The 25,355-nt window shown below is 43.5% G+C and overlaps 2 protein-coding genes across 2 annotated transcripts in view; both read left to right on the forward strand.

The window, feature by feature from the left end:
• Window positions 1-298: 298 nt before the first annotated feature.
• Window positions 299-10,394, forward strand: asb13a.1 (ankyrin repeat and SOCS box containing 13a, tandem duplicate 1). Its single transcript, XM_060903684.1, has 6 exons — window positions 299-599; window positions 5,682-5,869; window positions 5,974-6,130; window positions 6,341-6,475; window positions 8,933-9,124; window positions 10,077-10,394. The coding sequence occupies exons 1-6, from the start codon at window positions 560-562 to the stop codon at window positions 10,202-10,204; spliced, it is 840 nt and encodes a 279-aa protein (XP_060759667.1). The 5' UTR covers window positions 299-559; the 3' UTR covers window positions 10,205-10,394.
• A 3,266-nt stretch (window positions 10,395-13,660) lies between these two features.
• Window positions 13,661-25,355, forward strand: part of asb13a.2 (ankyrin repeat and SOCS box containing 13a, tandem duplicate 2) — a 31,484-nt gene continuing 19,789 nt past the window's right edge. Inside the window, exons 1-2 of the mRNA XM_060903323.1 lie at window positions 13,661-13,806; window positions 18,949-19,136. Of these exons, the coding sequence (XP_060759306.1) occupies window positions 13,764-13,806; window positions 18,949-19,136 (231 nt within the window). The 5' untranslated portion in view covers window positions 13,661-13,763. The remainder of the gene's footprint in view (window positions 13,807-18,948; window positions 19,137-25,355) is intronic.

Raw genomic sequence — 25,355 nt, forward strand, 5'->3', positions numbered from 1 at the left:
TGTCTATTGTTGCCCAAATGAGGATGGGTTCCCTTTTGAGTCTGGTTCCTCTCGAGGTTTCTTCCTCATGTCGTCTGAGGGAGTTTTCCCTTGCCACCGTCGCCAAAGGCGTGCTCATTGGGGATAGATTAGGGATAAAATTAGCTCATGTTTTAAGTCGTTCAAATTCTGTAAAGCCGCTTTGCGACAATATTTATTGTTAAAAGCGCTATACAAATAAACTTGACTTGAGGAGACTTTTATTATGAAATAAAAGAAAAGCTTTTGTAATATCTCAAATAAAGATGCAGGCAGGACCATTAAAAAAAAAAACCTTCCATGATTTCTAGAAAGTCTGATTTGAATCGTAATCTTCAGTTTTATGTTATTTCTTTGAAAGTAATAGTTTAGTCCTAAACACAGCTGTGTGTGAGAAGGAAACTGAAGGAAGGTGTTTGGGTTTTCATGCTAGCTCAAGTTTGGCTCCGGGGATTAAACCATTCAGCGGGGGTGATGGACTGTACCACTGTGTCTGATCATATTGGCCATAATAATAATAAACACCACACTAACCATAAATATGGATTCACGTGCAGTGAGGACGAGTTTTGGAGAAATCGGTGAGTCAGACTTTCCTCGAGCTGAAATGATTCATTTCCGGGTTGACCAGGAAGCAGATTTATTCCTTATTTGGAAGAAAGATAACGTTGTTTATCTGCTTTGTATAAAACACAAAATGTTGACTGGATAAAATTAAAAAGTCAAGGACAGTCAGCTGCCCCAGATAATAAATGAATGCTGTATTTATATTTATATATAAATTTTGTCCAAATGTATATTTTCTGTCTCAGGCTGGCCATATTTTATTCAGAATAGAACATAAATGTTTAAACTGAGAAAATGTATCATTTAAAGAGAAAAATTAGGTGATTTTAAATTTCATGACAACAACACATCTCAAAAAAGTTGGGACAAGGCCATGTTTACTACTGTGAGACATCCCCTTTTCTCTTTACAACAGTCTGTAAACGTCTGGGGACTGAGGAGACAAGTTGCTCAAGTTTAGGGATAGGAATGTTAACCCATTCTTGTCTAATGTAGGATTCTAGTTGCTCAACTGTCTTTGGTCTTTTTTGTCGTATCTTCCGTTTTATGATGCGCCAAATGTTTTCTATGGGTGAAAGATCTGGACTGCAGGCTGGCCAGTTCAGTACCCGGACCCTTCTTCTACACAGCCATGATGCTGTAATTGATGCAGTATGTGGTTTGGTATTGTCATGTTGGAAAATGCAAGGTCTTCCCTGAAAGAGACGTCGTCTGGATGGGAGCATATGTTGCTCTAGAACCTGGATATACCTTTCAGCATTGATGGTGTCTTTCCAGATGTGTAAGCGGCCCATGCCACACGCACTAATGCAACCCCATACCATCAGAGATGCAGGCTTCTGAACTGAGCGCTGATAACAACTCGGGTCGTCCTTCTCCTCTTTAGTCCGAATGACACGGCGTCCCTGATTTCCATAAAGAACTTCAAATTTTGATTCGTCTGACCACAGAACAGTTTTCCACTTTGCCACAGTCCATTTTAAATGAGCCTTGGCCCAGAGAAGACGTCTGCGCTTCTGGATCATGTTTAGATACGGCTTCTTCTTCGAACTATAGAGTTTTAGCTGGCAACGGCGGATGGCACGGTGAATTGTGTTCACAGATAATGTTCTCTGGAAATATTCCTGAGCCCATTTTGTGATTTTCCAATACAGAAGCATGCCTGTATGTGATGCAGTGCCGTCTAAGGGCCCGAAGATCACGGGCACCCAGTATGGTTTTCCGGCCTTGACCCTTACGCACAGAGATTTTTCCAGATTCTCTGAATCTTTTGATGATATTATGCACTGTAGATGATGATATGTTCAAACTCTTTGCAATTTTACACTGTCGAACTCCTTTCTGATATTGCTCCACTATTTGTCGGCGCAGAATTAGGGGGATATTCTATTGTGAATACAATATCAGTTTTTGAGATTTGTAAATTATTGCATTCTGTTTTCATTTACAATTTGTACTTTGTCCCAACTTTTTTGGAATCGGGGTTGTACTTTACACAGTATTCTTCATCATATGTCCTCTGTCTGTCCTCTTATATGGACAAAGCAAAACATGTAATTTCATGCAAACATTTCTGTGCTGATTTACATCTGCAGCCAAGTTGTAACCTCCTGGCAGAGTCCACCGGGTTTCGACTCAAGTTCTCACAAGAAAAAGTCCATTTTCACAAGAGCCCTTGCTTAGAGACTTAATTTACTAAAACATTGCAGCCATATTGGCTGAATTATGTTTAAGCTAACAAATGCATAAGAATGAGAGAAAAAATATATATATAAATTAGGCGGCACAGTGGTGTAGTGGTTAACGCTGTCGCCTTACAGCAAGAAGGTCCGGGTTCGTGGCCGGTGAGGGCCTTTCTGTGCGGAGTTTGCATGTTCTCACCGTGTCCGCGTGGGTTTCCTCCGGATGCTCCGGTTTCCCCCACAGTCCAAAGACATGCAGGTTAGGTTAACTGGTGACTCTAAATTGACCGTAGGTGTGAATGTGAGTGTGAATGGTTGTCTGTGTCTATCAGCCCTGTGGTGACCTGGTGACTTGTCCAGGGTGTACCCCGCCTTTCGCCTGTAGTCAGCTGGGATAGGCTCCAGCTTGCCTGCGACCCTGTAGAACAGGATAAAGCAGCTAGAGATAATGGGATATATAAATTATTGACTTTAAAATTCTAGAATTTAAATATTAAGATGTACTGTAAATGCAAAACTCATTCTAAAACTATTCTTAAGACTGCGTTCAGTCTTGCAAGGGGGGCAGGCAAACTTCCTAGAGTTCCTTAATGTGTAAGTGCAAATGTTCTTTGCAGGGAGGAGCTTGTAGAGCCTATGCTGTGGGTTAGACCAGCCTTTCTCAACCAGGGTGCCGTCTGGCTTCGTTAGGGGTGCTGTCAAAAAATGTTATCGTCTAACACTGAAATAAATAAAATGAATTAAAATTCCAAAAAATGATAGTTACACTAATGCAGATCATCGCCACCTCATGCATCATCAAAATTTGTCTCACGGCCCCCTTTCCCATGTCACAATGTCACTGCCGGGGTCAGCGTGACTGCGTATATGTTATTTGGGGGTGCCTTGAGAATTTGCATACTTCTGAAGGGTGCCGTAACTGAAAAAAGGTCGAGAAATGCTGGGTTAGACGTAATTTCACCAAACAGTTTGAATGCCATTGCCTCTCTTCTTCCAACAAGTGTGCAAAGACCAGATTGCCCAAGGGCTTCTCTGTAAGACAAACCAGGATAGGTGATTTTGAGAGCCCGTTTCTGCAGCCTTTCTAGATCATCACCTAAAGGCACTCCGGTAGGGCACGGTGATGGACTTGGCAGGCATATTCAAGGATTACTTGTATATAAGTGACGTAAAACAGTATTAACTCGCTTGGTGCAATGGAGGATCTCTTGAGTTGCCTCAAGAAATACAGTCTAACAGAGGTCTTCATAACTAACTCCTGTATATATACATTTCACTTTTAATCACAGGTAATGTTCAGGCCTAAAACTTTGACAATGTTCACCGTCTCTGACTTTCCATTAACTACTATCGGCTTGAAATCTGGCTTGTTCTTTTCAAAGCTCATCCTGAGTTCCTTACATTTGGTTTCATTCAGCTGAAATAGCTTTTCCTAATATCCTGTCTCCATCCAGAACACTTTGATTTGATTTGACTAAGCAAATTATTGTGCTGCATTTATCGAGCTGGATATGAACAGATTTATCCATAAATCTCATAATTCATAACTCAGGGGGAAGCCATGGCCAAATGGTTAGAGAAACAGCTTTGGGACCAAAAGGTCGCTAGTTCGATTCCCTGAACCAGCAGGACTGGCTCAAGTGCCCTTGAGCAAGGCATCCAACCCCCAACTGCTCCAGCAAGAGTGGTGACGTACCTTGTGTCTGATTAGCCAGAGAAAAACTGATGATGCGATTATCAGTTCGGGCAAGAACCCGGCCATAAGTAACTATTCATAAATCATTTGTACAACGTTTACAGAAGAAATGTGCAATTTATGAAAATCACAACCACCAGCATGCCATTTTTACATTACGTTACATTACAGGCATTTAGCAGACGTTCTTATCCAGAGCGATGTACAATAAGTGCTGAACTTCTAGACAAGAAAGTTCTAGTGCCAGCTAAACAAGTGACAGAATAACACTTAGTGTAATATTCTGTTGAAGTAACAAGCAGCAAACAGCCAAGGAAAACAAGCCAGCCATACAAATGAGTACAACTAAATGGAGAAAAATAAAACCGCATCGGTGAACACTGAGTCATCATGACCTGGCTAGACAGTACACAGCCTGGGTTGGTCAAGACTGCTGTGTGATTACACAGTGGGCAGGGAAGAAGGGAAGAGGTGAGTCTTCAGTCTGCGCTTGAAGGTGGTCAGGAAGTCAGCAGTTCTGACCTCAATGGGAAGATCATTCCACCAATGGGGAGCCAGGACAGACAACAGTCTAGAGTGGGCTGGGCAGGAGCAGAGAGGATGAGGGGCCAGATGACCAGTAGTAGCGGAACATAAGGATCTGGCTGGCATGTAGGGGCGGATCAATCTCTAGAGGTATGCTGGACCTAACCTCTTGACTGCCTGGTAAGCTAGCACCAATATCTTAAATTTAATGTGAGCTGCGATAGGTAGCCAGTGCAGGTTGGGAAGAATGAGGGAGGTTGTAGACCAGGCGGGCTGCAGGGGTCTGGTGGCAGATTCTGGGAGGCCAGCAAGGAGATAGTTACAGTGTTCTAAGCGGGAGAGGATCAGTGCCATCAGACTCCTGCAGCCCGCCTGGTCTACAACCTCCCTTGTTCTTCCCAACCTGCACTGGCTACCTATAAGTAGGAGAGGATCAGTGCTTGGACCAGGAGCTGAGTAGAGTAGGTGGTGAGGTGTTTGATGACAAATGAACATCACTGCAGTGACCTGGACTTGTAGATTTCTCCTTTACAACATCTGAAGGACACTCAGCTCCTGGTCCAAGCACTGATCCTCTCCTGCGATAGGTAGCCAGTGCAGGTTGGGAAGAACAAGGGAGGCTGTGGACCTGCAGGGGTCTGGTGGCAGATTCTGGGAGGCCAGCAAGGAGATAGTTACAGTATTCCAAGTGCGAGAGGATCAGTGCTTAGACCAGGAGCTGAGTAGAGTAGGTGGTGAGGAAGGGGCGTGTCCTTCGGATGTTGTAAAGGAGAAATCTGCACGTCCAGATCACTGCAGTGATGTTCGTTTGTCATCGAACACCACCTCTAGGTTCTTCACACTGTGGATAGGTGACAAAGAGATGTCCCCCAGAGTGATGACAAAGCCCAAGGGTAGAGAGGATGAAGTGGGAATGTAAATCACCTCCGTCTTGCCTGGGTTGAGCTTCAGGTGCTGGTTGTCCATCCAGGTCTGGATGTCATGCAGGCAAGCAGAGATGCGAGCAGAGACCTGTCAGTTAGTTTTGGCTCTCAGTTGTTTGGCATTGCGCTAACTTAGTCTAATGTACCTAAACTCAACCACTTTTCCCTCCGAACCTTCAGCTGTCTAACCACTGTATTTGTCAATATTGCAGTTTGTGAATTATACAGTAGAGTAATGTATACACGAGGTCTCCTAAACATTTCCTCTAGGCTTCTGGTCTGAGAGGACACCAGTACACGAGGCTGCGTCTTTAGGACAAGTTGAGAAGCTCCAGATTCTGGTTGATACTGGTGCTTCAGTAAATGCAGCGACGGTAGACAACATAACCCCTCTGCATGAAGCCTGCATACAGGATCACCCAGAGTGCGTTCAAGTGCTTCTGAACGCCGATGCACAGGTTGTGTTGTCTCTTCTGTCCGCTCCGAACTTTGTATCTAAAAACAGATTATTTCACAGATGTATTGTCTTAAAACCACTATCCCAGTGTGTGTTGTGTTTTAGGTGGATGTACGGACCATTCATGGTAGCACCCCTCTGTGCCATGCGTGTGCAGCAGGCAGTGTGGAGAGTGTGAGACTGCTCCTAGAGCATGGAGCGTCCGTGAATCCCTCTCTGACAGCCCTCACTGCCTCCCCACTGCACGAGGCCTGTATACGAGGTGAGACTCGGGAGCACGGGGAGCAGAGTGTTGATCAAATTGTGATTAATTGTGCAGCCCTAAGCGCTTGTGTAACCCAAAGACACATATATTCAGTCATTGGTGTAACCATGAGGACAGAGGAACAGTGTGTATTGGTGAGATCGGCATCCGCACATGCACGCGCACATTATAAACCACTGTTGGGATGCTTGCATATTTTGGGTACAGGTAGTGCAGAATGTGTGAAGCTGATTTTATCAAATGGAGCCCTGCTGGAGGCTTTCGACATTCACTTTGGGACACCGCTGCACGCCGCCTGCGCTAAAGCACATCTGGAGTGCGCCGTACAGCTGCTCAATGCAGGTGAGAAAGAAAAAGACGAGGACAGCTACAGACTCTTCACTGAATGCTTTATTATCTGTTATACCACAATGATGTTGAATTCTCTGTTCTGATTGGCTAAAAGATGTTGATTAATTTTCTAACAGCAACTCTGAAAGTAGTTCCGGCTGTAAGGCAAATCACAGGTTTATATTAATATTAACAAACTCATTCTAATGCTGTATATGATATTGTTTCTATAGTAACATAATTCACAGCTATGTGCCACATAATCTAAGCCTAAAATAAATGAGTTGATATTTAATTGTTGATATACGTTTTCGATAAGGAGATGTTTATTTTGTATTTATGGTTGGAGTCTTCAGTGTCCGCGCTTTGTCCCACGTTTTCTGCCACGGGAAAGACATCATGACACAGGACTTTGTTTTTTAATAACATGAAAGCTTTTTTTTTATTATTATTGACTTCAAGAGAGTGAAAAATCTGACAGGAAACACCTTTTGATAGATATTACTGCATATAACGTAAGTGATAACAGGAACTAACTTGGTATACAGACATTCCACAACATTATACGTAACTGTAAACTGATAAAAATTACACTGTATCAGTCTTTAATACAACCCCAATTCCAAAAAAGTTGGGACACTGTGTAAAAGATAAATAAAAACAGAACGTGAAGGTTTGTAAATCACAGAAACCCTATATGTCATTGAAAATAGTACAGAGACAACACATCCAATGTTGAAACTGAGAAATTGTATTTTTTTTTTTTAAATATGTGCTCATTTTGAAATTGATGTCAGCAGCATGTTTCAAAAAAGTTGGGACGGGGCAACAAAAGACTGAAAAAGTTGCGTAATGCTAAAAAAACAAAACCTAATTTGGTTAATTGGCAACAGGTCAGTAACATGATTGGGTATAAAAAGAGCATCCCAGAGAGGCGGAGTCTCTCAGAAGTAAAGATGGGGAGGGGTTCACCGCTCTGTGAAAGACTGCGTGGACAAACAGTACAACAATTTAAGAATAACATTCCTCAATGTAAAATTTGCAAAGAATTTGGGGATCACATCATCTATGGTACATAATATCATTAAAAGATTCAGAGAATCTGGAGAAATCTCTGTATGCAAGAAATAAGGCTGAAAACTGACACTGGATGCCTGTGATCTTCAGACCCTCAGGCGACACTGCATTAAAAGCAGACACGTGTCTGTAGTGGAAATCACTGTATGGGCTCAGGAACGCTTCAGAAAACCATCGTCTGTGAAAACAGTTGATTACTGCATCCACAAATGCAAGTTAAAACCAGATAGAAACAATATCCAGAAACACCGCCACCTTCTCTGGGCCCGAGCTCTTTTACGATGGACTGAGGCGAAGTGGAAAACTGTCCCGCGGTCTGACGAATCAGAAGTAGAAATTCTTTTTTAGAAATAATGGACACCACGTCCTCCAGGCTAAAGAGGAGAGGGACCATCCAGCTTGTTATCAGTGCACAGTTCAAAAGCCAGCATCTGTGATGGTATGAGGGGGCATTAGTGCACATGACATGGGTAGCTTGTACATCTGGGAAGGCATCATTAATGCTGAATGATATTATACACATTTCAGAGCAATATGCTTCCATCCAGACAAAATCTTTTTCAGGGAAGCCCTTCCTTCTTTCAGCAAAACAATGCCAAACCACTTTCTACATGGCTCCGTAGTAAAAGAGTCCGGGTGCTAAACTGGCCTGCCTGCAATCCAGACCTGTCTCCCACTGAACACATTTGGTGCATTACGGAGCACAAAATATGACAAAGGAGACCCTGAAGTGTTGAGCAATTGAAATTGTATATCAGGCAAGAATGGGACAGCACTTCTCTTTCAAAACTACAACAATTGGTTTCCTCAGTTCCCAAATGTTTACAGAGTGTTGTTAAAAGTAGAGGTGATGCAGCACAGTGGTAAACATGCCCCTGTCCCAACTTTTTTGAAACATGTTGCTGACATCAAATTCAAAACAAAATGAGCATATATTTTTCAAGAAACAATACAATTTTTCAGTTTCAACATTTGATACGTTGTCTTTGTACTATTTTCAATGAAATATAGGTTTTCCGTGATTTGCAAATTATCGCATTCTGTTTTTATTTCCAGTTTACACAGCGTCCCAACTTTTATGGAACTGGGGCTGTAAATAGAAAATGCCTTTGTTTACAAATTGCTGTGGTATAAGAGGAATAAAACACTTGCTGTTATAAGATCATTTCCTGAGTAGTAAAGGGAACACCATCTCGTCAGTGATTATTTTCCTCTTATAGCACACCTTGTCATGTTTTATTCCTTACTTACTGTAGAGGTGTAACAATAATGACATGATCAGCCTAGTATAGTGTTTTATTAAAAGATTGACAGTTGTATGAGAATAAATAAATATCAAGCTGCTTCGTATTCCTTTTTAATACAAAGTTTTGAAATGGAATCATTTTAAAGGTGCCCGTGTGAATGCCATAAAGTTCCATGAGACGGCTCTGCACCACGCAGCGAGAGTGGCTCGGACGGACCTCATCAAGTTACTGGTGGAGTTTGGTGGAGACATTAATGTCAGGGACAACCTGGAACACAAACCAATAGATTACACAACCCCTGGATCCCCATCTCACATCTGTCTACAGCACTACGAGAGTGAGAATACAGTCATGTTTTATAAAAAAATGCTAAACATAAAAAATGCAGCCTGTTAAAGAAATAGTCCAATGTTGTTTTTGTTTAACTTAATCTCTATGCACTGCATGTGTAGCGTGTGTATGATTATCACAAGAAAACATTTTGTTTGAGGGGAACCCCCCCCCAAAAAACCTCTCTGCATGAAGTCTCGCTTATAATGGAAGTCTAGGGGCAGTTGTTGGAGCATTAACGTAATAAATGTTTGTGCAAAACATATATACTTTTGTAGAACATTCATTAATTCTTCTGTTAAGATACTTTTAAATTCAGCTCAAAATCATAAGATCTTTACTATAACCAGGAATAAACACAGGGATGTTCCATCCATCCGTTATCCGTAACTGCTTATCCTGTGCAGGGTCACGGGCAAGCTGGAGCCTATCCCAGCTGACTATGGGCGAGAGGCGGGGTCCACCCTGGACAAGTCGCCAGATCATCACAGGGCTGACACATAGAGACACACAACCATTCACACTCACGGTCAATTTAGAGCCACCAATTAATCTAACCTGCATGTCTTTGGACTGTGAGGGAAACTGGAGCACCCGGAGGAAACCCACGCAGACATGCAAAGTCCACACAGAAAGGCCATCGTCGGCCACTGGGCTCGAACCCAGAACCTTCTTGCTGTGAGGCAGCAGTGCTAACCACTACACCACCATGCCACCCATGGGGATGCTTAATTCTGGAATTCAGCAACTGCCCTTAATCATCCGTTATAAATAAATAAACACGTTATCTATCCTTTCCCTAGTACAGAAAAACATGCTGACATTATTATCCTTGGAAATCACACATCAGTTACAGATGTTATGGGATAGAGATTAGTTTAATTTAAAAAAAAAAAAAACACTGGACTATTTCTGTGAAGGGACGAGTATGAGTTTTGCTGTCGTGTGTGTTCCTGCAGGTTGTCCTCTGTCTCTCCAGCAGCTGAGTCGTATCGCACTGCGGCGTGTCCTGAGCACCAGAGCGCTGCAGGTCATCCCCAGACTAGACATCTCTCAACGCATCATCAGTTACCTCTGTTACAAATAATACAGCAAAACTACTCCATGCGAGTTTGTGTTACTGTGAAAATGGCAATAACGAGCACACGCAAAGTCAACTAAACATTTTTATGTTGTTGTCCTTAAATATAGTACTGTACGCTGTGAGAAATATTGTCCATTGTTTCATGGTGCATTAATCAAACTGTTTGATGTAATGTGCAAATATTTGATTTAATGTGCAGAAGATATTGAATACAAGTTCAGTTTTACATTTGTTTCTTTAGAAATAAGTCCTGTGTCTCATGTAATGGATAATTAATTACAGTGTACGTAAACTCTTTGTTATATATACCAGGGGTCACCAAACTTTTTTTCTCTGGGGGCCACATTGTCGTTCCTGACTGTGATGGGGGGGCTGGGGTCAGGTCAGCTATATAACGTAGAATTGTATGACCCAGACAAATATGACCACCAGCAGGCCTCATTGTGTAGTAGAGATTACTAGCCTGGCACGGCCATCCCCACTACTAGATCCACGCTACTATATCCCCCACTACTATATCAACACTTGATTCCTGGCACATATTTGTTTATCTTTACTAGTGGTTTGCAAAAGTAGTAATCGAGTCTTCATACTTTGTTTTAATTTGAAATACCACAGATATTCCATTTATTTATTTTCTAATAAAAATAACATCAAAGCTGTCAAGGTAAGAAACATCTGCCTAGTTGAGGTGATTGACACTGGCAAAGGTGAGTGGAAAATTATAAATTGTAGGTCGGCCTGTTGATATTATTAATAATATTAATAATAATTGTGTACAGCACTTCATAAAGGTCAAATAAATAGGCCTATAAAATAAATATATTGAAAAAAACAGTGAAATTATAATAACATGAGCAATAGATCAATAGATCACAGCAGTTGTGCTGTGACCTGCACGTCATTGCTCTCATCCATGGCCAAAGCAAAAAACTCGAATTCTGACGCTTTCTCATTCAGCTGGTCATACATGTTGTCCCCCAAATCTTCGGTTCGCCTGGTCATAGTAGGTGCGGAGAGACTCACCGCGTTGAGCGCATCCTTCTTGTCGGGACACACCTTCTCGGCCACAGCAAGCATACATACTTTAACAAAGTCCCCATCAGTAAACGGCTTTCCATGGGTAGCTAGTAGGTGAGCTACCTTATAGCGAGCTCGGACAGCAGCCTGGTTGATCTGGGTTTGGCGAAGGAATACGTTCTGTTGTGCAGCCAGTCCGCATTTCATCCTCCGAATCCTGTCTTCTCTTGTTTGCCCTCGCAAACTAGCATACTCTTTGTGGCGGGTTTAGTAGTGACGACGCAGATTATATTCTTTGAAAACTGACACACTTTCTTTACATACAAGACAAACTGCACGGTCCTTACACTGAACGAAAAAATAATCGGTGGTCCACTGTTCTTTAAAAACTCTGCACACTCTGTCAACTTTTCACTTACCGCTAGCCATTTTGCTGTCCTGAACACTGACAGTTCTCTGCGTGTGCGCTGCCTGTCACTGCTTGATCGCGAGCATATGACGAAAATTCGGAAAATATGAATAGTTCATTTTATAACTAAATATCAATTTTAATTGATAAAATCAACAAAATACAAGATGCAGACATGTTATTTGCCAAAAAGCAATTTAAAAAAAATTGGCCATGACCACTTTTGGGGATTGCCTCACAGGGCCGGTTCAAGTGGTGGGGGGCAGAGGGGCCGGTCAAAGGGGGATGGTGGGCCAGTGTCGGCCCGCGGGCCGTAGTTTGATGACCCCTGATATATACAGTACACTCATATATACACCTGCTGTTTTATGCAGTTCTCTAATCAGCCAGTCTCTTGACAGCAGCACAATGCATCAACTCATAAGCAAGAGCTTCAGTTAATGTTCACTTCTTCAAAGATCAGAATGGGAAAAATGGTGATCTCGACGTGTGACTTAATTTCACTGTGGCATGGGTGTTGGTTTGAGCCAGATGGACTGAGTATTTCAGAAGCTGCTGATCTCCTGGAGTTTTCACACACAACAGTCTCTAGAGTTGACACAGAATGGTGTGAAAAACAAAAAAACACCGAGTGAGTGAGCGACAGTTCTGTGGGTGGAAACAAACGCCTTGTTGATAAGAGAGGTCAGAGGAAAATGGACAGATTGGTTTGAACTGCCATGAAGGAAAGATATAGCAACTCATATAATCACTCTTTACAACCGTGGTGAGCAGAAAAGCATCTCAGCATGCAGGAGCACATTGGATTCCAGTCCTGCAGCCAAGAACAGGGAACAAGTTCCTGTTAAAATGGCCGGTGAGTGTAGAAATTGTGTAATATTAAAAAAAAAAAAAAACACTGAAGTGCTGGATTCAGTTCAGAAACTTGAAATATTTTGGGATTTGTTTTGCCAAGAAAAAAAAGAGGAACCTTCACTCAACTTTTCTTGTTACCTCTCTATTTTTTTTTTAAAGATTGGCATGACAGTATGTTTGAATATTAAGAGTGAAAAATAATCTGCTTCAGAATGTCATATAAATGTGGACTTTTAATCAGCTTGCAGGTTATTTATCTTGCTCTTTAGTGTCTTTTAAACTTTTAAGTAATTTGATATATCAGTGAGACACATTCACATGAATTAACTAGAGATTGAAAACATTCTGAGCTGTAATATTTTCTTTAGGGGATTTTAACAGGAAAATAATGACATTATTCTGTTTGTAGATAAACTGTAAAATAATGATTCTGGGTGGGTTTCCCCCATCATCCGGATGATTCCACCATTATGGTGCCATTTCATCTGCAATTAAAGTTTATTTCTTGTCATTTTTCAACATTGAATCTCAATTATACTTTCAGTCTATAATTTAGGTCCCATGGTTGTGTTTTCAAAATCACTTCATAAGTCAATATCACAAGATAACTTTTCTTCCTGCCATCTGAGCATCTTCAGGAAATTTGATGAAATGATTACAGCTGCATGTATTTGCTGACAGTAACAGGGTTGTTGTTGTTGTTTTAATTTAGTTATAATATGCTTTTAAACTATAATTTAGGGAACAGGATCATACAATCGGTCAAACTCAAAATAAAGAACACAGGTTGAAGGAACTGAGCTTTGCTCTTCCTGTCATCTTCAGGATATTTGGATGAAGCGGCGTCCTGTGGAACATTCTAGACGCTCTCAGGGAACTGCATGGGCTCAGTCAATCTTGTGCGATTAAAGTGTAGGTTTTTGATAACATCAAGCGCGAAGTGATGAATGGATTCACACATTAATGCAAAAAAAAGTATTTTAATGATTATAAATCATGAGAGACTTTAGATACGTTCCAACTTTTATTATTATTTATTTGTTTACCTTTACTTTCCGTTGATGTTTGGAAGTGTAGTATCAGTGGGAGAGTTCTGAGCAGTTGAACTACAAGTCCCATATTTCCGGCAGAACCGGAAACGGAACAGGAACATGATCACGTGACTCACATTGTGTTTGTAAACATGGCATGGCGCGTTTATGCGGCTTACTAACTGAATACGAGCCGGTTTCTAAAGCGTGTTATAATATAAATATAATATAATATTTGAGGTGAAAGATGGAGATGGAAACAGGAAGGCCGTATTTTATCGGTGATATCGGTAAGTGCAAAAGCTTTAATTACAGCTTTAATCGGTTCTGAGAACAGCGCCATGTTGCTCCGTTCATTAGGTTTACGGTGTTTCAGCCCCCTGGAGGCGTCTCCCCCCAGCGTTTCAGCCCCCTGGAGGCGTCGCCCCCAGCGTTTCAGCCCCCTGGAGGCGTCTCCCCCCAGCGTTTCAGCCCCCTGGAGGCGTCGCCCCCAGCGTTTCAGCCCCCTGGAGGCGTCGCCCCCCAGCGTTTCAGCCCCCTGGAGGCGTCTCCCCCCAGCGTTTCAGCCCCCTGGAGGCGTCTCCCCCCAGCGTTTCAGCCCCCTGGAGGCGTCGCCCCCCCAGCGTTTCAGCCCCCTGAAGGCGTCGCCCCCCCCCGGTGTTTCAGCCCCCTAGAGGCGTCTCCCCCCAGCGTTTCAGCCCCCTGGAGGTGTCAAACCCCCCCCCAGCGTTTCAGCCCCCTGGAGGTGTCAAAACCCCCCCCCAGCGTTTCAGCCCCCTGGAAGCGTCGCCCCCCCAGCGTTTCAGCCCCCTGGAGGCGTCGCCCCCCCAGTGTTTCAGCCCCCCAGAGGCATCCCCCCCCCCCCCCCCCCCGCGTTTCAGCCCCCCGGAGGCGTCGCCCCCCCCAGTGTTTCAGCCCCCCGGAGGCGTCGCCCCCCCCCCCAGTGTTTCAGCCCCCCGGAGGCGTCGCCCCCCCTCAGTGTTTCAGCCCCCCGGAGGCATCCCCCCCCCCAGTGTTTCAGCCCCCTGGAGGCGTCGCCCCCCCCCCCCCCCCCCCAGTGTTTCAGCCCCCTGGAGGCGTCGCCCCCCCCCCCCCCCCCCCCCAGTGTTTCAGCCCCCTGGAGGCGTCGCCCCCCCAGTGTTTCAGCCCCCTGGAGGCGTCGCCCCCCAGTGTTTCAGCCCCCTGGAGGCGTCGCCCCCCAGTGTTTCAGCCCCCTGGAGGCGTCGCCCCCAGTGTTTCGTCTCCCCCCGGTGTTTCAGCCCCCCGGAGGCGTCTCCCCCCCGGTGTTTCAGCCCCCCGGAGGCGTCTCCCCCCCCAGTGTTTCAGCCCCCCGGAGGCGTCTCCCCCCCCAGTGTTTCAGCCCCCCGGAGGCGTCTCCCCCCCCCCCCAGTGTTTCAGCCCCCCGGAGGCGTCTCCCCCCCCCCAGTGTTTCAGCCCCCCGGAGGCGTCTCCCCCCCCCCAGTGTTTCAGCCCCCCGGAGGCGTCTCCCCCCCCAGTGTTTCAGCCCCCCGGAGGCGTCTCCCCCCCCAGTGTTTCAGCCCCCCGGAGGCGTCTCCCCCCCCAGTGTTTCAGCCCCCCGGAGGCGTCTCCCCCCCCCAGTGTTTCAGCCCCCCGGAGGCGTCTCCCCCCCCAGTGTTTCAGCCCCCCGGAGGCGTCTCCCCCCCCAGTGTTTCAGCCCCCCGGAGGCGTCTCCCCCCCCAGTGTTTCAGCCCCCCGGAGGCGTCTCCCCCCCCAGTGTTTCAGCCCCCCGGAGGCGTCGCCCCCCCAGTGTTTCAGCCCCCCGGAGGCGTCGCCCCCCCAGTGTTTCAGCCCCCCGGAGGCGTCGCCCCCCCAGTGTTTTAGCCCCCTGATGCTTTCTCCCCATCTTCAGGAATGTTGTACGTGGGGCTAAAACACCATCCGTGATTTTAAAAATCATTACAAGAATTTCTTAATTCTGTTTCAGATAGCTTTATGCCATTCAGATTATCTTCAAAAGATCAGCAGAAGCCAAAATATAACCATTTGGACAAGTGAAACTTATGTTTTTGTGATTTGCTCCGAAATACGAGTAGTTTCGATTTTGTTGTTTACATGCATGTCGATTTCATGGCAAAGTTAATTAATACCGTCAGTAACAAAATCCTGACACGAAGCGTTCAGTTCAGCTTTTCATCGCTCTGTGGAGGAAGGATTATTGCTTCTGTTTGTTTAACATCTGATATGTGACATGACTGAACATACTAAAGACGAGGAATTCAAAATCTTTCCAAATTATGATCGGCGGTTATTCACGCCACATGAGAATTCGATATCGCGCTGAATTATTACCGGTGAACCGGAATATCGTTCTTAGAAATTCTTAGGATTTAAATTTCGAATGTCCTCTGAAAGTGCTCTGTTGAGCTGCGTAGATTTCAACATGCAAACCCTTGATTTGATTCAGTTAGTCAGAGTTTCAAATACTTTAAAGGTAGACTGCCTTTACGATTTTTCAAGTGTAGGTCATGAAAAGAATTTTCCCCGACACCCAGTTATTTTTGTTTAGTGGACCAAAAGCTACTGAATTCGAATCACAGACTTCCAATTTTATTAGTTTTTTAAATAGAACAATTAATGCATTTAAAGGAACAGTCCACCGTACTTCCATAATGAAATATGCTCTTATCTGAATTGAGACGAGCTGCTCCGTACCTCTCCGAGCTTTGCGCGACCTCCCAGTCAGTCAGACGCGCTGTTATTCCTGTTAGCAATGTAGCTAGGCTCAGTATGGCCAATGGTATTTTTTGGGGCTGTAGTTAGATGCGACCAAACTCTTCCGCGTTTTTCCTGTTTACATAGGTTTATATGACCAGTGATATGAAACAAGTTCAGTTACACAAATTGAAACGTAGCGATTTTCTATGCTATGGTAAGTCCTCACTATAATGACGGAGCTCAGTATCAATGCGCTGTCGAAGCGCGCAGAAGGTGTTAGTACGCCTGTCATTATAGTGCGGACTTTCCATAGCATAGAAAATCGCTACGTTTCAATTTGTGTAACTGAACTTGTTTCATATCACTGGTCATATAAACCTATGTAAACAGGAAAAACGCAGAAGAGTTTGGTCGCATCTAACTACAGCCCCAAAAAATACCATTGGCCATACTGAGCCTAGCTACATTGCTAACAGGAGTGACAGCACGTCTGACTGCGTCTGACTGACTGGGAGGTCGCGCAAAGCTCGGAGAGGTACGGAGCAGCTCGTCTCAATTTAGATAAGAGCATATTTCATTATGGAAGTACGGTGGACTGTTCCTTTAAGGCCACATGGCCCGAAATTCTCCGCTATTTTTTCCTGCTTCACCATGACCCAATACAAGATACTACGTCATGCATCACGTTGTGGGCTTTCCCCGTTCACGCATGGCATTGTGGGATACAAATTTGAAACAGGAGAGGAAAATGGAGGACGCGAATGAAATGTTAAAAGACTGACTACAGTAACGGAAATCGAGAAGAAAAGACGTTATGTTATATACGAAGGAAAGGAAACGCGGAACCAAGCTAATAAATATCGGCGGTCAGCGAGCACCTCGGTGTGATCAGCAGTTCGTTTTGCGACAGAATGATGGAACTGTCAGTGCACGCTCAAAGGTAAACCTGTAGATAGCAGTAATGCAACACTGGGTGCCAGCTGCCATAAAACCCAAAAGAAGAAGAAGGTGATCATGCGCATACGGACTTCCTCTGTCTGCTTGACTGCATAAAGCGAGCAATTTCATGCACATTATTTGCTCGGGAATCTCTTCAAATTAAATAACTTCCCAACCATAGAACAGCCTGGGTTTTTTTTAGCTATTACAGAAATAAACATATATCACAATGACCAAATTTCAGAGGGAACTAAATTTCACCGATTTTATGAAATCGAAAGGTCATCTAGCTTTAAGTTAGTTCGCATAAGTCAAATGAAAAATTCAGTCAAAAACTTCAAGTTCAAACTTTCCTTTAAAAAAAAAGCTCTGTTCTCTTTAAATCTAGAATGATCTATTATATACACGTTTGATCAACTTTACTCACATTTAAACATGGGACTAAACCACTTGAAGATGGGGCTAAAACATTGTGGATTAAACCACTGGATACCTAGCCTAGTAAACTAGACCCACCCGCCTAGCGGCCAAAAATATTTTTGCCGACGAGTGGGTCTAGCCTCGCACCATATCAACAAAACACCCCGGGCATCAAATCGTGCCCGCCAATCACAACGCAAGGTTTTTGTTTGGATTCTTTGGGCGGGCTTTTGCAGGAGTGACGACAAGGCTGCGCGACGCTGGAGAAAGCACAACAGGAAAGATGGCTACGGCTAGTGAACAGCGCGCGTTTGACTCCGCTTTGGAATCAGTTTTAGAAGAATTAGACTTGGAGTTTTCGTTGAAACATGAGCAGGAAGAGGCTCTCCGCTCATTCCTTTTCAAGAAGGACGTTTTCGCTGTTTTGCCGACCGGCTATGGCAAAAGTCTGATCTACCAGCTGGCTCCGCTCGTAGCCAAAAGGATGGGGCTAGTTTGTGCAGTACGAAGAATTAATAAACAGCTTTGAAACATTACTTTTTGATTGTTTCTTATTTTCCCGTTATTTTAAATTTAAGGGAAATTATTTCACCAAACACCACTAAATAAAAACTCTCAAAAACAGTTTAAGCAAACCCTTGAAAAACACTTGGAAAAAAAAAAATAAGAGTGTATGTTAAGTATGTGGTACAGACTCCAAACTTGTGGTCATTATCTCCAAACTTCTTAATATCTAGAACCTGTTTGTTTATTAATTAATACGCATTTTGAAAAATTATTTATTTCAAGGTCTCCCCCACTGCTTTCTGTCGCTCTGACTACGTCACAGTCACAGTTGCGCTGATTGGTCAGAGCGTTGGCCTATACGCACAGAGACAGTTTGAAAGACAGCGGGTTGTTCCTCCCACACCCTTCGGAAATGTCTGCGACCGAGACCAGACTAAATATTCACATTTAGTCTGGCTTGCCAGGCTACTGGATACCCCGTCATTACAGTGGCATGCACTTACTAATGAGATTTAAATAGAATTGTTGTGTAAACACAGCGCTGAAATTGAATTTTTCATTGTTATTGTGATATTAATCGCCATGGATTCTTATCTTCATATGAATCCAGATTTTACTTTTAAGTCTGTTGTCAATAATATTCATCTTGACCTAGTGACTTGCTTTTACGATACAGGCTCAAATCCATCTAGATTGTACATGTCCACCTACTGGCATGTTTTTGGGAGGGGGGAAGAAACCTATGCGAAACCCTACACAGACCAAGCTAAGAGTTGAACCGGAAATCCTGGCGCATTCAGGGCTTGTGATGCCCGTCCACCAGCGTGCTGCCCCTGCAGTGTGATAAGTGTTTTACACTCTGTGTTTGTGTGTGTGTGTGTGTGTGTTAGGCTTCTGGTCGGAGAGGACAGAGGTCCACAAGGCTGCGTATCACGGCCAGGTGTCCTATTTGCAGAGTCTGATCCAGAGTGGAGCTTCAGTGAATGTCGTAGCTGTCGACTCCATCACACCTCTCCATGAGGCAGCTGTTCGAGGACAGACACAGTGTGTGAGGCTGCTGCTGGATGCTGGAGCGCAGGTTACAGTCACACACAACCACATACCTTTGCTAGTTCTAAACCCTTTCATCTACACACTTGGTCGCTCCAGGTTTAATCCCTCCTTCTCTGAGTTACTCATCAGGTGAGATCATTCTCAGCTTTTAAAGGAGAACTAAAGGCAAATTTTTTATGATCAAAATTCCATTTATCTCATTTTATAAAATGTAGGAATGCATTTCTGACAACTATTTTGTCACTGCTATAGCAAGTTATGAGTGTTTGAAATATGCTCTGTAATATATCAGTCCATATGTCAAAGCAACGGCCGTAAACGAGATTCGTTGAGACCTGTGCGAGACATCGTAGGACGGAAGTAAAACGTACAGCGGAAATCAAAGTGACCAACGTTGTCAAAAGACGTGCACACCCTCCTTCGAATGCTGACGTAATCAAGCCGGAAGTTTTCCCCGTGTCCGAAATCGCTCCCTACTCACTATATAGTGTGGACGCCATTTTGTAGTGCTGTCCGAACCCTTAGTGAGGATTATGTGGAAAATGCGCTCAATATAATATGTATTTATCACAAAAATACAACCCCGATTCCAAAAAAGTTGGGACAAAGTTCAAATTGTAAATAAAAACGGAATGCAATGATGTGGAAGTTTCAAAATTCCATAGTTTATTCAGAACAGAACATAGATGACATATCAAATGTTTAAACTGAGAAAATGTATCATTTAAAGAGAAAAATTAGGTGATTTTAAATTTCATGACAACAACACATCTCAAAAAAGTTGGGACAAGGCCATGTTTACCACTGTGAGACATCCCCTTTTCTCTTTACAACAGTCTGTAAACGTCTGGGGACTGAGGAGACAAGTTGCTCAAGTTTAGGGATAGGAATGTTAACCCATTCTTGTCTAATGTAGGATTCTAGTTGCTCAACTGTCTTAGGTCTTTTTTGTCGTATCTTCCGTTTTATGATGCGCCAAATGTTTTCTATGGGTGAAAGATCTGGACTGCAGGCTGGCCAGTTCAGTACCCGGACCCTTCTTCTATGCAGCCATGATGCTGTAATTGATGCAGTATGTGGTTTGGCATTGTCATGTTGGAAAATGCAAGGTCTTCCCTGAAAGAGACGTCATCTGGATGGGAGCATATGTTGCTCTAGAACCTGGATATACCTTTCAGCATTGATGGTGTCTTTCCAGATGTGTAAGCTGCCCATGCCACACGCACTAATGCAACCCCATACCATCAGAGATGCAGGCTTCTGAACTGAGCGCTGATAACAACTTGGGTCGTCCTTCTCCTCTTTAGTCCAAATGACACGGCGTCCCTGATTTCCATAAAGAACTTCAAATTTTGATTCGTCTGACCACAGAACAGTTTTCCACTTTGCCACAGTCCATTTTAAATGAGCCTTGGCCCAGAGAAGACGTCTGCGCTTCTGGATCATGTTTAGATACGGCTTCTTCTTTGAACTATAGAGTTTTAGCTGGCAACGGCGGATGGCACGGTGAATTGTGTTCACAGATAATGTTCTCTGGAAATATTCCTGAGCCCATTTTGTGATTTTTCCAATACAGAAGCATGCCTGTATGTGATGCAGTGCCGTCTAAGGGCCCGAAGATCACGGGCACCCAGTATGGTTTTCCGGCCTTGACCCTTACGCACAGAGATTCTTCCAGATTCTCTGAATCTTTTGATGATATTATGCACTGTAGATGATGATGATATCTTCAAACTCTTTGCAATTTTACACTGTCGAACTCCTTTCTGATATTGCTCCACTATTTGTCGGCGCAGAATTAGGGGGATTGGTGATCCTCTTCCCATCTTTACTTCTGAGAGCCGCTGCCACACCAAGATGCTCTTTTTATACCCAGTCATGTTAATGACCTATTGCCAATTGACCTAATGAGTTGCAATTTGGTCCTCCAGCTGTTCCTTTTTTGTACCTTTAACTTTTCCAGCCTCTTATTGCCCCTGTCCCAACTTTTTTGAGATGTGTTGCTGTCATGAAATTTCAAATGAGCCAATATTTGGCATGAAATTTTAAAATGTCTGACTTTTGACAGTTGATATGTTGTCTATGTTCTATTGTGAATACAATATCAGTTTTTGAGATTTGTAAATTATTGCATTCCGTTTTTATTTACAATTTGTACTTTGTCCCAACTTTTTTGGAATCGGGGTTGTACATGTAGGTATTTATTATTTTGAAAACCCACCAGCCACCTGATCCGGCACATTTTAATTGTGCGACAGTCATGATGCAAATACCAGCGCAGCGGACTAGTCCTTATCCTACTTAACTCTACTCCACGTTGGTTCAAAGTCGTATGGAATAATCTCCGTCACTGATGAAGCTGGCAAGTCTCAGAATTAATCTAAATTGGAATGATATGGCGATCTGGCCGCTGTGTAAACAGTTCTCAAAATAGCGGCACTGACACTTCACATTTGAAGTCTCGCATAAGTCTCGTGAAGATCGCGCAGATAAGCGATGCCTGCCGTGGACCAAACGAACTACATTCAACATGGCTAAAAACCGAAAAGGCCGATAAGTGTAATATAATATGCCAATATGAGTCATGATATAAGGTTAATAAAACCGAAAACATAATTGAATAACACGTTAATTAAGAAATAAAGCAAGTTTAAAAATGACTTCAGTTCCCCTTTAAGAAAATAGAGATGATTGACTGTAAGGTGACCTGTTTAAGGCTTGTTCAGACAATAATCCATGGATTCACCTTTTTTATTTACATTGTGTCGGGGAAAGGGGGCATTTGGCCCCACACGTTTTTTTGTTTTTGAAAAAAAAATTATACGGTATAAAGAACGTAACATTTATTAACAGTGTCCTAGAACAAACAGACACATAATTATAAATTAACTGGCATCAAATCCAATGATAAAAGTGCAAGAGTTTTCCAACAAGTCATCTTTTTTACAGGAGAGACTGTTCCACACAGGGGTGGGGCAATAAACCCACAGCAGAAGAGTCCAACTTTCAATTTCTATTTCATTCTACTGGGTTCAGTTATCTCACACTCCGACTAGCTCCTGAGGAATCTGCAATAATTAACAGTTATTCCACGAAATCAAGTTGTACACGAGCTGATCGCCGACAAGGTAGCACCGAGTTGGCTATGAGCCGTGTACAACGAGATTGAGTGGAATAACTCATCTCATCTCATTATCTCTAGCCGCTTTATCCTGTTCTACAGGGTCGCAGGCAAGCTGGAGCCTATCCCAGCTGACTACGGGCGAAAGCCGGGGTACACCCTGGACAAGTCGCCAGGTCATCACAGGGCTGACGCATACTGTTTTATTCTATCCACATTCACTGGATTTTGAGAAACGGAGCATTTTTACCTTAACGGAGTAAGTATTGTTTTCATCGTGCTGTAAGAATGTAACGATTGCACAGTGCCCATGCGCATACACGTGTTCCGATTAAAACGGCCGGTGAGTGTATACAATTTGATTCACCATTCAAAATAAATGGACGAGACTAAAGAAATCGCTTTCAGACATGTTTATGCTTATTACAGACAGAAAGTGCGTTCCACTGAGCTCTAGCGCCGGGCCATTTCCAGGAAATAAGAGTTTCGGTCATGGCGACAGCGTGTATATACCAGCCTCGGTTCTGAGGTTTCAGTTTCGAAAACTGTAAGAGGTAAGAGTAGAATAATATAAAGTACAGACACTTGGTATACTTTGCTTCTGTGATTTTTAAATTGTTCATTTGGATTACGCTTAGATGGCGGCACGGTGGTGTAGTGGTTAGCGCTGTCGCCTCACAGCAAGAAGGTCCGGGTTCGAGCCCCGTGGCCGGCGAGGGCCTTTCTGTGTGGAGTTTGCATGTTCTCCCCGTGTCCGCGTGGGTTTCCTCCGGGTGCTCCGGTTTCCCCCACAGTCCAAAGACATGCAGGTTAGGTTAACTGGTGACACTAAATTGACCGTAGGTGTGAATGTGAGTGTGAATGGTTGTCTGTGTCTATGTGTCAGCCCTGTGATGACCTGGCGACTTGTCCAGGGTGTACCCCACCTTTCGCCCGTAGTCAGCTGGGATAGGCTCCAGCTTGCCTGCGACCCTGTAGAACAGGATAAAGCAGCTAGAGATAATGAGATGAGATTAAAGTCACAAACTTTATGTCTGGTTTGGAGAAATTTGGTTTTAAAATAAACAAAGACAAGGAAGAGAAGAAAAAGAAAACTCAGTCAAGCTCATCAGTGGATTCAAAGAAACTGTATGAGGTGAAAAGGCAAAGAACTGTTATTCCCAGCTGGTATTCAGAGTTTCCTGGATTGAAGTTGGTCAAACCTGAGAATGAACCTGGGCCACCCAGCAAACTCTCCAAAGATGATCCCAATTTGGATGTTGAATCAGATGAGCCCAGAGCTAGTACCAGCCATTCAACTGATACTGATCATGCTGATGGGAGTAATAATAATGACTGCACATTCATGGTGGTTTACACAAAAAGTGGTTAGACACGATATAATTGAACCCAGAAACCAAGGGAACACAAAGAAGGATAAGAAAATCAACAAAATAAGCTTTTAAGATGCATTAGTAGAGTATGCAAGTGAACATTGTGTTGTAAGCATATGTGTTTGTGGCATATTCAAAGGAAAAAAGTATGTAATATTTGGGCAACCATGTTCTGAGTTCGGGCAACCAGATTTCTACAAATGGTTGCCCGAATGGGCAGCCATGTCTCATAGTTAACGTAGAGCCCTGTCATATCCAGTGAACATGGATAGAATAACATCTGATATGCTGGTAATAAGGTCCATACATTTTCAATATGGTGGGGCTTAATACCAAACAGGACCTAATGCCCTCCTTTCAACTGTATGCTAAAAGATAATATACAACCCCAATTCCAAAAAAGTTGGGACAAAGTACAAATTGTAAATAAAAACGGAATGCAATAATTTACAAATCTCAAAAACTGATATTGTATTCACAATAGAACATAGACAACATATCAAATGTCGAAAGTGAGACATTTTGAAATTTCATGCCAAATATTGGCTCATTTGAAATTTCATGACAGCAACACATCTCAAAAAAGTTGGGACAGGGGCAATAAGAGGCTGGAAAAGTTAAAGGTACAAAAAAGGAACAGCTGGAGGACCAAATTGCAACTCATTAGGTCAATTGGCAATAGGTCATTAACATGACTGGGTATAAAAAGAGCATCTTGGAGTGGCAGCGGCTCTCAGAAGTAAAGATGGGAAGAGGATCACCAATCCCCCTAATTCTGCGCCGACAAATAGTGGAGCAATATCAGAAAGGAGTTCGACAGTGTAAAATTGCAAAGAGTTTGAACATATCATCATCTACAGTGCATAATATCATCAAAAGATTCAGAGAATCTGGAAGAATCTCTGTGCGTAAGGGTCAAGGCAGGAAAACCATACTGGGTGCCCGTGATCTTCGGGCCCTTAGATGGCACTGCATCACATACAGGCATGCTTCTGTATTGGAAATCACAAAATGGGCTCAGGAATATTTCCAGAGAACATTATCTGTGAACACAATTCACCGTGCCATCCGCCGTTGCCAGCTAAAACTCTATAGTTCAAAGAAGCAGCCGTATCTAAACATGATCTAGAAGCGCAGGCGTCTTCTCTGGGCCAAGGCTCATTTAAAATGGACTGTGGCAAAGTGGAAAACTGTTCTGTGGTTAGACGAATCAAAATTTGAAGTTCTTTATGGAAATCAGGGACGCCGTGTCATTCGGACTATAGAGGAGAAGGACGACCCGTGTTGTTATCAGCGCTCAGTTCAGAAGCCTGCATCTCTGATGGTATGGGGTTGCATTAGTGCGTGTGGGATGGGCAGCTTTACACATCTGGAAAGACACCATCAATGCTGAAAGGTATATCCAGGTTCTAGAGCAACATATGCTCCCATCCAGACGACGTCTCTTTCAGGGAAGACCTTGCATTTTCCAACATGACAATGCCAAACCACATACTGCATCAATTACAGCATCATGGCTGCGTAGAAGAAGGGTCCGGGTACTGAACTGGCCAGCCTGCAGTCCAGATCTTTCACCCATAGAAAACATTTGGCGCATCATAAAACGGAAGATTTGACAAAAAAGACCTAAGACAGTTGAGCAACTAGAATCCTACATTAGACAAGAATGGGTTAACATTCCTATCCCTAAACTTGAGCAACTTGTCTCCTCAGTCCCCAGACGTTTACAGACTGTTGTAAAGAGAAAAGG

This window comes from Neoarius graeffei, chromosome 21 (genome assembly GCF_027579695.1).
Source record: "Neoarius graeffei isolate fNeoGra1 chromosome 21, fNeoGra1.pri, whole genome shotgun sequence".
Lineage (NCBI taxonomy): Eukaryota > Metazoa > Chordata > Actinopteri > Siluriformes > Ariidae > Neoarius > Neoarius graeffei.